Genomic DNA, 17,341 nt, shown 5'->3' on the forward strand with positions numbered 1-17,341 from the left:
GGAATTAAAACAACACGTTTAGGGCAGAGAGGTTGATAGGATACCTTGCTTCTTTATGATTCATGTGTTTACCTTCCTTCAGCTTCCTTTGTTTTTTATATATTTGCTCCACTTGAATTATGTGTGGTCTATTCAGGTATTATAGAGACTTTGTTTTAACTTTTAGAATTTGAATAACACGTACATATACACGTATACTTACTGTACAGTCTGCTTTGAAATAAAAAATGACAGTTAAGGGTTATGATGACAAAATTCTTGAATTGAATTGAATTGATTTGTTTTACATGACCACTTCAACAAACAGCAATGTATGCTTTTAAGCAAGCAACCGCAGAACCTAGGGCATAAAAGTCCCCTCTAATAGACTAGGCAGTGAGTATAAAGTACCTTGCTGATGGGCACAATTGCTGCAGCCAGGGGACTTGAACCAGGGACCTTATGATTGATAGCCTGAGCCATGACAGCTACTTGGATGCATTTATCAACTCACTTCTGGGGCAGAATTGAGGTTTCCAAACAACTTTCAGCCTGGAGTTTTGGGCAGTCAATAAATGCACAGCTGTTTTGATTATAGGGTTAGAAACACGTATCTGAAACACCGATAAAAGTGCGATCGCAAACGCATTTGAGCCAGAAATGTATTTCTGTAGAATTGATTAATGCGAAGTCATTTTGAAACATGTTTATAGCTCGGATCTGCCCTTGCCAACTACACATCTCCGCTTCTTGGGTCAAACTGCGCGATGGAGCTGCGGAGTAACAAGACCTCCCAATCGACTTACACACTGAGTTGATAAATGCAGCAACTCAAGAAACATGATCTGAAAGGTGTTTGCAAATGCATTTTGTTAGTGGGTATTGAAACATGTTTCAAACACGGGAAAGGTGATACACTTAGCCCTTGATGACAGTATGTAGTAATGCTGTACACTGTACATCATAGTACTCATTATAAAAAAGTGATAGCAGCTTGAAAAAGATCAGAGTTTTGCTGTTTTGGGTAGGGCTATACTGTTTGCTCTTGACTGTACATGTATACTTGGTGTTGTTTAGGTTGTTAATAGGCCCGTTCACACACAAGGGAAAAAGTGAGATTTAAAAATCGATTTTCTTATCGCGATCAAAATTTCAAAATTTTTTCTTGTGTGGACAGAAAAATTTCACTAATTTTCGCGATCCTAATCGCGATCCAACTCGCACTATTAGTGCGATTTTTCAGAATAATCGCGATTATTTTGCCAAGCGTCGTGTGTGTGAGCGCGATCGAGATTCGGAAATCGGTATTTTTAATCCCATCATTCGTAGCGCGTAAACGTCAACACTATTGGGACTGCAGGGTCAGTCTTCGGTCATGCAAGTTTCGCGCATGCGCAATTTGGCCACTGATCGTTCTTTCCTTGCTGCGAAGTGCGAATTTTCCTTGTGTATGAACGGTCGAAAAAAAAAAATCGAAACTTGGATTGCGATTGTAATTTCGATTTTCGTTGTGTGTGCACGGGCCTATTTTCATAGAGCCCCTGCGTTGTTGATTCTAAAGACAGCTTTTTGGTAATAAAATGACTGGTACATGAATTTTTTTCTTCCTTTTGACCGAAACTGCTACGTTGGAGCCCAGAGGTGAGCTGAGGAAAAAGAATCTTGTGAAGACGGAGCAGGATTTGGGCTGGCATGTGGGTTGCCTGTGTAAACAAAATCTTTGCCAAGGAATTGACATTGGAGAAACTGGAAAATGCAGAATGTTTAAAGCTGCACTGCAGTGCTGTGTTATTGGATCTATGAGTGTGATTTCAACAAGTTTTAGATTGCTAGTCATATGTTGCTTTCCATATTGGAAAAGAAAATGTGAGAAAAACATGAGAAAAAAATGCATTTATAGAGAAATTAACAGTTAAAAAGTCATAGATCACTCCAGGTTCTTCTTTTGATGATACAGTGTAGCTTGAAATTTGGCAATATCTGTCTTTTTTAAGAGAACATATTCCTTCTTTAATATTTTAAATGTCTGCTGATTCCTTGCATCATTGGTTGAAGTGATCAATATAGGAAGAATACAAAAAATCCCACAATTCTTATTGTCATAATGTCAAATTCAAACCGTTTCAAATTGATGCAATGCTCTATAGAGTTTACTGATATGAAAATACAGGTGCCTAGTCTTTCTTTTGTTCATTTTATGGGCATGCAGTGATGGAAGATTTCTCTGAGGTCTTTCTGAGATACCAGTCTCCTTTTGAAATGTTGTATTTGCTATTTTTTTTTCAGTGTTCCCATATTATCCTAAACTAGAAGCATTTTTTTTTTTATTCGTACAAAGTGAAATTTTCACTATTTTCTACATTTTGGTTCTTTAAAACTGAGAAGATAGTGTTAACTACCATGTCAACATGTTTAACACTGATAAGGTCAATGTTGCCAAGTTATTACAAGACTGTAATAATTTGATGTACGATATACAACTTGCTTCTCATAATGTTGAAAAACATTGTGAAATGATAATCTATGTACAGGTCAGAGGGAGACTTAATGTTTTTACAGTGATGACATCATCACTTCCTTCAATTCGAATATGAGTTCATGGTTTATGATGTAAAATGTATATCTTACATCAGCAGCAGATAACAGTTCTAAAAAAAGAAGCAAAACTTGAGGGAATTTGTTTCTGTTAGATTAAAGGTGAGTTTGATACAGCAGATTTTTTTTTTGGATTTTTTTTTTTAAATTGCATTTCTCAGTGAAGATTGGATATGTGCAAAGTGATCTGAAACCTGAATGTTGATTAAAATCAATGGATTGAGGAAAGCAGTCTGTTGCACTGCAGTTTGTATCTGTGATGGAATTGACAAAATATGGGTCGGCGCTGCAAGGGGCAAGTAGCATGCTCATCTTCACGAGTGAGAGTGATCTTGACCCTTGACCTACATCCTGCGTGGCAGACAGGTGTCTGTCATGCTCGTCAGGGTTTCTGTTTGCTCTCTCGCCTTCTCTGATGACACCAGAAAGATGATCTTCGGGGACAGCATCACCCATCTGGCCTCATGTTGCACTCTTGGGTGTGAACAGGGACATCTCATCTCCAGATGAGCTATGCCAATCTTTCATAGGACATTTGATATGTTTCTCTTTCATATCCTACCATCTGTTTTTTGTTCTATCTCTGTGCATTTCCTGCATATATTCATCCTTCCATGCTTCTGTCTAGATTATTTGCTGAAATTCATCCTTTTTGAATGGTCTGAAGTACATATGTCTGTCTGCTTTAACAAAGTCTTCCTTGTATTTGATATGATTAATTTTTCTGTCCGTGCATTCCTTTCACCAGTCTACATATTTCAATCAGTCTTCTATCAGTGTTTTCATCTACAGCATATCTACTGACATGTGTCTTATCTATCCATCTACGACTTCCCGATCTAGCCTTCTCTATGTCTATCTCTTCATCATACATTTGTATGCACAAATGAGTATTCATTCATCAGTAGTATCTTCGCTGTGTCTGACTGAAAAGCTTTTGTGGTATCATTGATGAATAGAAAAGGAGGGCACCGTGGGATTCCGGGAATTAGCATTTGCTTCCTGGATCCATTCTAGTATTAGGCCAGTGGAAAGTACGGAATTTCTACAGGCATGTGTATAATCAAGATGATGATGAGGAGAAGAAGGAGGAGGATGACCTTCGTTGGCATGACAACCATCGTGTCTCTTACAAAGGGCAGCATTCTGAGTAACAAACGCTCTCATGCAGCCGTTGGAATCACAAGTTGATGCAACAGTGTGTTTGCGTCACAAAGGGAGCAATTCAAATGTGGATGGTAGAGCGTTGGCCATAAGACTCCTCTTATCAGAAGACAAGTATATGTTCCCATTGTCGTCATATTCTCCTTTTTTCACCAAGCAGACAGGTATATTTGTTTGACATACAATATCAGCCCCATAATGACTAGATATGATTGATGTATAGCACCATTAAAGTTATGTTTACAGGAACTGCATCCCCCATAACAGAGAAAGTGGTTTACTTGAATCTTGTCTGCTTTTCAGCGTTATCTTGGCACTCCCATGACTTTGTCGTTAAGAAAAGTAAAGACAAAAAGACACCAGTGGCAATTTACTGCCACTTCCTGTTGCAATCAAACCATTACTATCATTTGTGTCTAGGCTCTCACAACATTCTGTCCCAGACCAGTGTGCCTTGGTATGATTGATGGCTTTGAGATCAAGCAAAGACTGTCATTTTCAAAGGAAGTAACTACATTGTATATAAATATGAATATATATATATATATATATATATATATATATATATATATATATATATATATATATATATATATATATATTTGGGGTTTTTTTTTGTTTAGAGAATAGTGAATTGCTGAATTCAAGTTTTCATCACAAGAGGCCCATTTTTGTCTCCAAATATTGCAATGTTATAACGTCGCTGGGGTGACAAGACCTCGTATCTCAAAAATGTCAAAAATTTTTTTTTTAGCTTAATGGTCAAATAAAGGGTCAAGTGATGTCTCGGCCAAATCCTAACTGTCTTACTCCAAAAATGAAGCCACCATGACATGTCAAAGAGAAGGCTTTCCCATTCACTATAGTGCTTTGGCCGCCATGTTTTTTCGCTCTCCTGAACATTTGACAATTTTGAGATACGAGGTTTTGTCACCCCAGCGACGATAAGCTGCTATATTTGTTTTTGTGTCATCAAATATTCCAATGAAAAATTGTAATGTTGCTCTTGAGAAATATATATATATTTATATATATTTCTTATATTTTGTACATATCATATATTATATATTAAGTGGCTTAAGCAACTCTCAATTTTCAAGCAATATTTAGAGTGAGTGTTATGTTCTAGTGTCAAGAGATAGGCCCTATGTCTTTAATAAGTACTGTCATCCATCTGTCATTGGTACATCAAAAGAATGCTTGGCATCAGGGTCCGGTTTCATAAAACTGTCACATTTCTTTGACAAATTAGCTTTCAACCAATCAGATGCAAGGATTTCAGTAGCTTACAACAACTACCATATCTTGTAGAATATTGATAAAAAGTTTTACGAAACGGGGCCCAGGTTTTACTAATTAATCAGTGAAAATCTTCATCTCCTGGATTATCTGTAGTTGGAGTCATTGATTGATTGTCGGTTGCATACCGAATAGTGATGATTGCGAGGATTGTTTTCGTTTCAGTGGTCAGTATGGGATAGAACTGCAAGGTCACTGTCAAGTGGACATTTGTTGCGTGCTTGGTAGATTGAGATGTGACCATTTCCTCTCAGTGACACAACGGAGTAAGGACATACTGGAATGTATTCTCGCTTCATCATGGCTGCCATTTTTCCTTCTTTTTCCTTGTACCACGTGTGTGTACACGTATTCCAGTAGAATCTATCATGTCAGGTTTCTCAAAATGTGCGAGGTCATCACAGCATTCGCAGATAAAGTGTTTGTCGTGTTTCCTGTTTTTGTGCATGGACAATTGCTCTGTGCTGGGAGGGTTGAACTGGACAGTGGTCACATTGAAACATGTTTGGACACTCTTAGTCATCACCTGATAGTGCCCTGGCTGATGTGGTGGGCAAGCTACGGAATGCTGTGTATCTAAGTATTTCCTGCGAGGTTGGACATTATCCTCTAAGGACACTCTGATACTGATTTTGTTTTTGTTTTCAGTTGCTTTATTATTTTTTGAAGTGACACAAGTTGGACACTTTGTATGTGTATGTGTATGTGTGTGTGTGTGTGTGTGTGTGTGTGTGAGTGTGTGTGTGTGTGTGTGTGTGTGTGTGAAGGCCTATGTGTGTATGCGTATTTGCTTGTGTAACTTTATGTTACCAGCAAATTACTTGATGATATTTCATTAAATTGTAAAACAGTGATGCAGTATGTTTCAACAATTGTTTGATTACTTTGGGAGGTGTTATTATTGATGTTATGTCAAATGAAAAGATATTTATTGAAATGTTTCAGCAAAAATTCAGGATATGCTGAGCAAATTTGGCAAATGTGGTTATGACAGGACAATATACAATTTCACCTGTGAGCTTTCTGACTAATGTCTGCCTGAGGTCAATTTCATGGTCTCATTATATATTAAAATCCCTCTACTGGTTCACAAATTTCCCAGAAAAGGTTGCATTATTGGAAAAGTTAGCAAAGGAAGGGAAGGTCTGTATTAGATGCATGCTCATAATTGGGCTGTAACAGCATGATGTGTCGGGAACCAAGATGTTCAAGATTTGCCTTCCAATGTCTGCGGCCATCTAGAGATGCTCCTTTAAGCCACGCCCCCACACGGGGGTAATCTGTATTCCTGCTGTGCTTTGTAGACACATGAATTACCCGAAATTGGGGATCGCAAGTGCGAGGAGTGAGTCATGTGACAATTAACGACAACCTCATCCCCAATTTTCCTTGCGGACATTTCATGATACAACCAGTGAATGGCCGGCTATACATGGTAAGACAGTGCACCCTATGGTAATATTAGATTGATCAAAAGAAGATGAGTCGTGTGTTGGTACAATATTGATGGTCTCAGGCTATCATCATACATTAGTTTCTCAGAATGCTACAAACTCATCTGCCTGCTAGCTTCGGCAAGCAGAATAGATACCTATAAAGGGCAAGTGAGATATTTTCATGTGGTAACAGAGGCATCATTGTTAGGTTGTCCCACTGTCCATCCGTCCGTTTGTCCATCTGTCTGTAATCGATTTTGTTGACAACGTAACTTCAGAACCGTATCTAAATAAAGCTTGGCATACATGTATGTATGTATGAGTAGATGAAGCTGTGCCTAGCAACTTTTGGGCATACATGCTCATGAGGTGGGTCTTCATCAGCTCGAGCCTGAAGAACAGCCCGCTATTTCTGATCCAAAGAATTAGCCTGATCAGAAAATAGCCCACTAATTTTGCAGTGAAGACTGAAATAGCATGCTATTCCGATTGGAAAATAAGCCAAAGAAATCTTGGTCTTATATGCAGCATAGCCAGCTAATTTGCAAAATAGCACGCTAATCTTAACACATCTTCATCAGCTCAAGCTTAAACATCGGCACTGGATGCGTTGCGCACCACGCAGGAACATAGGCAGTTGGGTCGGAGTGTGTTCACGCTGCTACCATCGAGCTTATAAACCTAACCGTGCCTGTATGAAGCTCGAGCTGGTGAAGACGCGATTGCACATTTCAGCTGACTTCAGGCTTATTTCTCTGATCCCTCATAAGTGGGCTATTCTTCAAGCTCGAGCTGATGAAGACCCACCTAGTTTAACCAGAGGTCAAAGGTCAGGTCAAATGCTCAAATCCATTTGCTGCCTTGTATTTGTGTGACAATATCTTTTAATACCGCCTGTACCGCCAAGATTCACAAAATTAAAATGCATGCAAAAGTTCTTGTGTACATTATATGCATTGAATGCCAGTGACAATTTGGCAAATATTTCATGCTGCAAAAAGGGCCGCCAGCTCCAATTCCAGAAAAATGTTGTCTCGCGACAATTTCTTACTGTACAGTACCTGTACATGGGGGGGGGGGGGGGGAACACTAGCAATGATGAATTTGGTATATAAGAATATAGGCATTGTACAGGCAGTGATATTGCCACATTAGGGATTTTACACCTCACACCAAAGACACACACACACACACACACACACACACACACCACTTCATGATAATTATGAATAATGACTACTTCCTGAAGCTAAAAATCACTTGTTTGATTCTTTTTTTTTTTTTTTGTTCGAAAGTGTTGGGCAAATGGCCAGAGTTTTTGTTCACACTATTAGTCAGTTTGAGTATTTCATATTAAGTGAGCATATACCCAATGAGAAAATGCTCATTTCTGTATCATTAACATATAGTATGTATCATGATATACTCTGCCCAGGTGGAAGCAAAACATTGGATGTCTAAAAAAGAAAAAAAAAATCATGCTTTTTTTCTCTCTTTCTGTTTTTCAAGGGAAGTCATGTGATAAAATAAATAGCAATTTTGTCATGTCATGCTGCATTGGATGTTTGATAAATGAATCATCTTGGCAACTTTTGCAATATGATGAAACAATCACAAATGCTCTCATGTCATGTTTTCCGTACAGGGGTCAAGAGTTAGAACGCCAGAAGGGTTTGTGGTAGTTCTACCTTGTGCCCCTAAACAGGGCTGTCATATTTTATGTTTGTATGATAATTACCTTTACATTTTTTTTTCCTTGTTAGAAATGAGAACAAATTGGAAAACCTTTTTTTTTTTTTTTTAATGAAATTGTTCTTCTGTTGAATTTTGATATAGTGTGGGTATTAATCCAAAATATGATTTTTTTTCCCCTTGAACAGATACGATGGTGTGTGTTAAACATTTTCTTCTTTTTTTTTTGTTGAAAATTCATATCTTACTGTGCATCAGTACGTTCTGAGACCTGGAGAGGCTGGCCAACAGCTCTGCGTATATCATATTCTCTGCATTACCATTTTCGGTCACATTACCATTAGAAAACTCTGGAGGCATATATTGTGATGTCAGAAATTGTGCACGCTGTTTGGTTCTACCAAACTCCCCTCCCCCCCCCCCCCACACACACACACGCACGCGTTGATATAACACACGCTCATGAATTATTTGAAGACACGTGTTGTTTCTTTTGTTGCCTTTGCACTAATGGGGGGAGCAAGGTGAGGTGATGTGCATGGTGGTCACATGACCAGTGTGGGCTTTCCTCCTGATCTTTGTGGTTGAGTCACACTCTTAATGTCCAGGCATTGACCCATTATAACCATTGTCCATCTCTCTGTGGTCAACCTGCATGCTGTGAGAATGACTTCATGTTACTAGATATCTATCAACATATGCCCCGGGGAAAAACATAAGGCCCATTCATACTGGTAAAAGACAACGGCTGTATTATTCATGGTATGCTGTCCACTTCATTGGTGCAGCCCTCTAGCTCTCAATAACTGTCATCATTGCATTTTAATTATGAAAATTCAAGTGGTCGGTATTATTCAGCGTTCTAGTGAATATATCTCTGTGCAAATCAGTTTACTTTTGGACTTTAGAGAGAAAAATGTAGCCGTAGGAATACAGTCCTTCGTCTATCAAACACACAGATTGAATAAGCAAAAAATGTGATGTTTCTATTCAAAAACAGTACAATGCATCTATCTGTGCACTTTTGGGAAAAAAATGTACAGATCCATGTGACAAATTACAGAAACAAACAAAAATCTCTTTGAAATTAACTCAAGGGTGTTTTAGTGTTATGTAATGATAAGTTGTTGTAATGATGATAAAGGCTTTATTTTACCACTAACTGTTGTGAGTGATCATATTCACACACAAACTAAATTCTCTGTCTACTTTAGGTCAATTCCACGGAAAGGTTGCATTTTATGAAAATCAAACTATTGAGTATAGATGATTAATGAAGCTTAATTAGATGATCTGGTATTGTTTACTAAAAGCAGCCTTTCACAACGGATATTTTGATACCTCATTTGTGAACATCGGTGAACGTGGAGTGGAGTTATGTCCGAAAAACCTTCATTTTTCATGAAAATTGCCAATTTTTTTGCAGAATTTATGTATCATTTCTGATACACTATTATGACCATAATACAGCTTGTGTAATTCTCAGATGGCTTATTTTCTGAATGTTCTTTGGTCATAGATTGGTTTTATGATGTTCTAGAACTTGTTCCGGCATCAGTAAATATTATTCTCTCAATCTCAAAATGTGGTAGTTGATAGCGTCCCATAAGTCACGTTTTTGTGTCCCATCAGTCACACTGGTTTTCCCTATCCTGCTACTGTACCAATGAGTAGATATTCATACCACTTGGCTCAGGGTAAGCACCAACCCTTTGCTACATTCAGGAAAGAAAATATCTTTCCAGAGACTCTGTGTGTAAGAATATTTCAGAACTTACTTTCCCATGTGAAAAACGGTGGTCCTCAGATGTCCCATAAGTCACGACAGCAATTTTTCATTGCTGTACGTAATGCAATGATACTTTTCAAACTAAGTATGGTGTTTTCATAAACTGTGATATGATGGATCTAACCATGAACCGAGAAAAATGCATTTGATGCAACTATTTTCTCAAAATACTGGTTTGAAATTGCCGAAAATTGTCACTTTGTCCCATAAGTCACAATGGAATTGACCTTTATCCTGCATTTTCTTAATAACCTGTCCTATCCAGAGAAGTACAGGGTAATTGATATAAAATTTCTCTGTGCAAAAATTTGTGATACACAACATTGCAATATTTACTAGTTGAAGCTAAGTTTACACACGATGCTGGGGGGCTTCCAGTTGGGCGTGCCACAACGTCCTCCTTGTAAGAACAATCTGGTTTTGTATTTTTATTCTTGTCTTTGATAATATGGGAATAAGTGAAATAAAATAACGCGAAAGTCTCTGTGTTCTATGTAGAGAAGCCAGGAATGAGTGGCAAAGTAATTGAATGCAGCCGATTGTAATTAGTAAGCAGATTGATGTGTGTTCTTACCGAGAAACCAATCAGATAGAAATATCTCTTGTCCCTTTCAATTCCATTTCGTTTGATTCATCCATTCTAGCCTATAATATGCCTTTCATTTTATCTCCTATTCCCTTTCCACAGGTATAGACCATAAAACAACCACAATTCTCCTGGATGGGAAAAGAATAAAATTACAGCTATGGTGAGTATAGTGATCAAATTATCCTTTGACGCAGCAAGCCAGTTTCTGAAACCTGAGCATTGCACAAGGATGAAAGCTAAACGTGACAGTCATCCATTATTATATGCTGTTTGTGCATCATTCATTGATTAAGCTTAAAGGAAATCAAAACTTCTCTTATTGACTTAATTCCACGAATTATTTACTTTTCAAGAGAATCAGTGAAGATATGATGAGTAAACTCATTCAACAAATAAAGTGGTTGCAGCATATCGAAATTGTCTCTTGCTCCAGAGGATGGTAACTGAATTGTAGGCAAGCTGCAGGAAGCTCTGTGTATTCATTTTGTTCACAAAATTCCATTACATTTTTATGCCCTTCTGATTCACTTCTTCTTACAGTTAATCTTCATTTGTAAAGAATGATAAATTGCTGCATGCTTTGTATGAAAACCAAGGGTAGAGATTATCTCAATCATGAGAAAAGTGGAAAACAAGAAATTTCATACGTATACAAACACTGGGGCAAGTTGTTCACAGCTTGGCATAGTACATTGGAAATTGTCCTTGGGTGATTGCCAAAAAAGCTGTAAATTTCTGATTCTTTGCCCAGTTTTGTTCAAATTTTTCACAGATTTTGTGCCATTTGTTTCAGCTTCACAATATACAAATTTGATTGCTGCTTCCGGACTGAAGAACTCTGTGCTCTGATGTAATAAACATAAAAGTGCTCGATGCATTATTCCATGCAAATTAGCCAATCATTAGAAAATTGGGGGGGGGGGGGGTAGTTAGGATAGTACCAGCAGCGCTCAAAGGAAGTAGCATGCCTCCAACAAGCATTAACAGCATATTGTAGCTTGCTACATGATTGCAATGGTGGCAATACGTGCACCTTTGCTGTGCATGCATGTTTACATAATATCTCGATCATGTGTGCATTGTCATTGGTTCGTGAGTTTACTGTATGCACCAGGCACTCCACAGGGGGCAGAAGTACCCCAAAGGTACATTGTAACTGCTGTGAGTTTGAAAAAAAAAAAAAAAGATATTCTTGGGAGGGGCTAGTCAACTTTCATGAGAGTTGCCAGTCCAAGCACCCTCAAAACCGTGATGATAGGGCAGCTTTAAACTGCTGCTTGATATGGAGGTGATGTTCTCCTTTGATGCTCGCAGTGCTAGGAGCAGCCTTGTAGACCGTGACATTCTCCTTAAAGGAATGGTATTATATTGGGTGAAATGGGGATTCAGATTTTAATTTTTTGTGAAATAATTAGAAACCGCGAGTATGAAATATTTAAGAGCATACAATTCTATGAGGAATTGAAAGTTAATTTGATGAAAATCAGTTTCGAAATGGCTGAGATATCCAAAAACAATCCAAAGCGAAGTGTTTTTGGATATGACATCTCAGCCATTTTGAAACCGATTATCATCAGATATACTATCAGTTTCATAGAATTATATATGCTCATATTTCATATATCATATTTCATATATGTGGTTTCTAATTATCTTGCAAAAAGTTAAAACCTGAATCCCCATCTCAACCAAAACTATATTGCCCCTTTAATGGTCTGCTCAAGATGAGAAGGAGATGTGAGCTGAGGGCATTGTATTGAGGTAGACTGTCCAATTTTTCAAGCGCCGATGAAACCTGATATCTCCCCCATCTCTGCGTTTCAAGTTTAGGCAAATGCCCCTCCCCCTTCAACCAGGAAACATAAAAAATTCAGCATAAGATGTTGAAGTTATTTTTGGTTCAGTCCCTTGCCAATGTCTGCTCAGTTAATACAACCTCTGAACAGAAGCATTTCAGCATGATCATGTCACTTGTGTCAATATCATGTGCATGATAATGATTAATACGCTTCTAGTGTAAGCCATAATGACACTGCAGGTAATCTTATATGCTGTTGCTATTAGGAGAGATATTTTGCAAGTTATTAAAAGCAATTACAGTGGAATAGTGAAAAAAAACACCTTCTGTTTATGAAAACATTTCAACTTTTTTTTTGACAACTTATCCTGTATGGGCATCCTGTTGAGGCTGACTTTCATGACGGAGGGATTGGAGAGTATGAACCGTCTGCGGTGCCTGTGTAGGAGAGATTTTTAGCTCGCTTATATTATGTGCACCCACCCCTCAAGACTTGATTGGTGCACCGCATTAAATTTGCCATGCCGTAGTTTACTCCAATTTGCCTCCAAGCATAGCATTATATGGGAATTACTGCAAGTTATTTAAAAAGATGGCAAGAAAATTGGAGCAGTGAACTGCTAATCTATTCTTGAAGATATTACTACTCTGGTAATTCACCCCACAACAAGTAATACAGTTGTGCATTTAGCATTGCCTTGGGATTAGTTTCAGAAAAAAAGAATGTGTGCTCAATTGCGGTCTGTGCACTTTCTGTGCCTCTGAAATTTTCCACCACAATTTGCAATCGGTCAGTTTGCATTGGCAAGGATCGGCCAGGGAATTGACCATTGCGGCAGGCCGAAGATGAGTGAACTGAAGCAGAAATGAACACAAACTAAGTTTACATCTAGGCCTGATGACTGGCTATGCATGAATACCTTCCTCAACTACACCCCTCTTCTCCCCCTTCTATCTTCATAACGTATACTTCAATTCTTTTTAAACCGAATTTTAACATTGATTGTTGTTGTGTTTTTCTTTTCCCTACCACTGCTTTCATCTTCCACTTTTACTGACACTGCCTCTGATCCTACTCATCCTACCCCTAATAGAGGAGTCCGTAATAAGAGGTTTTCTGGTCTTGCGTCAGCCCATTTGAATGTTGTGTGCTGGTATGGGTTGTCAAACTTCAAATATATACACTACTCAGTACGCTGAGTTTGGTGATTATGTTGCAATGTTTTGATTCATAAGTTTTAGTGATTGCTGATTTTTCCATTAAATTGTAATAGTGGTATGATTTCAAATTCAATCTCATCTAATTGCATTTTGATTGTCAGATATGTTTTCCCTGAAATACTGTTGTGTTTCATCAAAGCCTTACTTTCCAAACACACAAATGCATTTACAATACTATCTAACTGCAACTACACATCTGTCTCTTTTGTTTTTCTTTGCATGTGATATGTACAACTGAATGTTTTCATCATCCCCTTCTATTATTTTTTCCCCTATCTGACTCTTCTCCATTCCTTTCCCTCATCTCTCTATTATCCAGCCCTAACTCTCAGCTGCCCACTTCCTCCACCCCCTTCTCTCCCCCTTTTCCTCCTCATTCTTCCCCTCCCTCTCCCTCCTTGTCTCTTTTCCTGCCCTCTCTCTTCTTGCATCAGTCTATATCAGTGTATCCTTTCATTTCCATGGTGATCCGTCTCCAGTGAATGCTTGTCAGGGCATCCACGGGCAAAAAGTGCACCCCTGAAACACAGAAAGTCAACACAAGTAAATGTTAATGCATTGATGTATGCGGCCACCTGCCTGCGAGCTGTGCCACTTACGTGGCCGATGCACCCCTGCGTTCTTGTCTTTTTCTTTTTTTTTAAGTGAGATGAAACGAAGTATGTCCCACATTCAACAAGGCTCATCTGGAGTGGCCTGAATGTAGAAATAGCCGGGATAAATATTTCATAGATTTAAAAGGCTGTGCCTCAACCAGATTCAGCCAGTCAACATTTACGGATCTATCCACTGTCTAACTGCAGGCATTTACGAGAATGCTCACCACGGCAACAAGTAGATTTGTTGTGGTTTCTCTCTGTTGTTTCCCTCATGAAGCGTACTAATTTAGTGGTGAAAATTTTCGGTGCTTGTGTCAAGAACATTATGAGAGTTTTATATTCTCGCCAATAAAAAGTGGAGGTAGGAGTTAGGACTGCGCCAGTCCATTGTGCATTATCACTCCGTCATCATCCATCACATGCATTAACATTGACATCCTAGACTCTCCTATGACAAGTGATAGTCCAACTAGCACTCAAGGTCTTAACCAAACATGAGACACTGAAGTTAAGGGAACTTTCACTTTTTGATCCTATCCAAGGTCACATGATATACATCTAGTGCTACGTGCTAGACTCTTGTGACAATTAGATATATGCAACTACTATCCACTTTTAACAAAATTTTATGAGACTTAGGCTGCGTTTATCTAATTTGAGAGAGAGAATCCGTTTCAAAATGCGTTTGGAATGGTGTTTGCAAACATGGTTTGAAACGCGATTCTCGGGGTGCCGTGTTTATCTAACTATACAATCTAACCATACAATCGTGATTCGAGTGTTGTCACTGCACAGCTGCTTTGCGCCATTTGACCCCGGAAGTAAAGGTCAACTGCGTATCACCAAACATGCCTCATCAGTCACACACAAATAATGGGTAGAGAGCACAACCGGAAACAGCTGGGATTTGACCTAGAGATATAAATGCGTTTCAAAACGGCATTGCGTTTATCTACTCACAGAACGGCGATCGTGGTCTCAAACGCGTTTCAAAATGCCCTTTGAAAGGCGTTTCAAAACGGCGTTTCTAAACGTGTTTGAAAACATGGTTGCGTTCATCTAACCCTTGAAAATGCCTCAAATGCGTTTAGGATCGTGATTCTGCCTCAGAAAATTTTTGCTAATGAGTGCAATGGGAGGCTGTGAACCACCCCCTATAGGCCCGATCAAACTTGATCTCCTTTTCTGTATTCTGTTTGTTTAAAATTCTGAGCTGAAAGACTGCTCGAGGCTGCTTGAGTTGAGTAGGCTTCAGCACACACTTTTATGTAGTACATATCAATGACGTAGAAGTATATCTGACAAGTTGATCTTCACTTTACAACTGTTTGTTGTACTCCAGTTTTGACTGAACTTTTGTCAGAATGCATATAATTTACAATAATACTGTTTCTTCTTGTCTTTGTGCATGTGCTGAACATGTAAAAAATAGTATATAAGTAATAAATAAAATAAAACCACATAATGTTTTTGGGGGAACTTCCCCTTTAAGAAGGAATCATGTTCATGTGATGGCTTTGTAACAACATTATTTTAAGATGTGTTGTATTTTAGAAAGTGTCTGTTTCCTTTCCTAGTTTTCCTGCTTGGGACTGAGAAATTTTGATCTTATGTTTGCTCATTTGTAGGCCGACATGATTGTAAATTACATTTTCGTAGGCATACCCATGTGATTTTTGCATTATTAATTCTATGCTAAAAATGTCCTTTCAAGTTCCGTGTGTGTCCTTTTTATCCCCAAGGATGTTGCAAGTGAATGTAACACGAAAGGTTGTCATGTTAATGTGGACAAAATTCAAATCAGGATCATGTGATTTATGCATGTTTGGTTTACGTGTGTCCTTTCGCACTTGTCTCTTTCCATCTTTTGCAGGGACACGTCAGGACAAGGGCGGTTTTGTACGATTCTGCGGTCGTACTCACGTGGTGCCCAGGGCATTCTCCTCGTCTACGACATCACGAATAGGTGGTCCTTCGACGGCATAGACAGATGGATCAGGGAAATCAATGAGGTACTGAAATTAGAACTGTCAACTTGGTTAACCGCGACAGTATGATGAGGGGGGTGGATGTAATTGTGCTTGCGGTATCACGTAGTGTAAATAAATCTCCTGCAATGTGGCAAAATGTTATTCTTGTAAAAAACTTCCTCTCCTGAGCAGGGCTTGTGAGAGAGCACTTTCCAAGTTTTCCAATTTGAGGTATATTTTTGATCATTATTAGTTTTGCGGTCATGTTTGAAATTGAAGTGCCTTTAAAGCTACTTGCCCATTTTGACCTTCCAGAAATGTAATGAGGGGGATGAGATTGTGGTGTCACATGATGTAGAAAGGTCTCTTGTAATGTTGCAAAATGCTATTCTTGTCTTTCTTTTGTAGATCAAGTACTCAGAATGAGTACTTTTCCCACCAAAAAGTCCATGTCAAGTGCTTGTTTAAAAATTCTGAGTGACTTTTATGGAGACATATTTACAGCAGCTGGTCATTAGGAGGCCAGCAGTAGATAATAAAGAGTACATGGAAAAAGCAAAATATCTTTTGAAAATAGTAGTTGATTCCTCCCCCCCCCCCCATGGGACATAATTTAAGATAAATTGTGACCCTGCACCTCAAAACAAACAAAAAGTCGCCAGACAAGAATTTTTAGTTAAGACCATATTTAGAAAGAGCAGACTTTAAGCTTTAAAATGATGTATAACTCAAATCAAATGGACTCTCCTAACCTATCTAAATATTGGAAAGAAAGCACAAACTCAGGAAAAGTGTGAACTGAGAAAAGAGGCTCTGAAGTACATTGTGTCTATTCAAGCGCTTAATCTTTACCAAACCGTGCTGGCTGTGCGATGAATGGGACAAAACGCAGGAAGTAAACCACCAGAGTAACAACAATGAAGTGATTATCAGATTAAACTGAAATTAAGCATGCCTCATTAACACATTCTGTCCATAATTAATGCCAACTTTCAAAGCAGTAGCACTATCTTTTCAAAAGTTATTCGAGTTGAAAGTGAAGAGTGTGGACAAGGTTTTTCAGAAATGAAGAAGGGATTCTAAAGACACACCTAATCACACTATTTTACCAAAAAATGCTCGAGATAAACTGCTAAAAACACACACTTTCCTACCCGTTTTATGATACCAAATTTTAGCATAATGTAAAAGAAGACCCGCTCTTTCAGAA

The 17,341-nt window shown here is 38.4% G+C and overlaps 1 protein-coding gene across 2 annotated transcripts in view; it reads left to right on the forward strand.

Annotated features, from left to right (window-relative positions):
• The window catches only part of LOC140231385 (ras-related protein Rab-40C-like), a 70,600-nt gene that overhangs the window by 41,945 nt on the left and 11,314 nt on the right, over positions 1–17,341 (forward strand). For both annotated transcript variants that reach the window (XM_072311512.1, XM_072311511.1), the window contains 2 exons: positions 10,643–10,703; positions 16,035–16,173. In XM_072311512.1, coding sequence (XP_072167613.1) covers positions 10,643–10,703; positions 16,035–16,173 — 200 coding nt within the window. The remainder of the gene's footprint in view (positions 1–10,642; positions 10,704–16,034; positions 16,174–17,341) is intronic.

Source organism: Diadema setosum, chromosome 8, assembly GCF_964275005.1.
Source record: "Diadema setosum chromosome 8, eeDiaSeto1, whole genome shotgun sequence".
Lineage (NCBI taxonomy): Eukaryota > Metazoa > Echinodermata > Echinoidea > Diadematoida > Diadematidae > Diadema > Diadema setosum.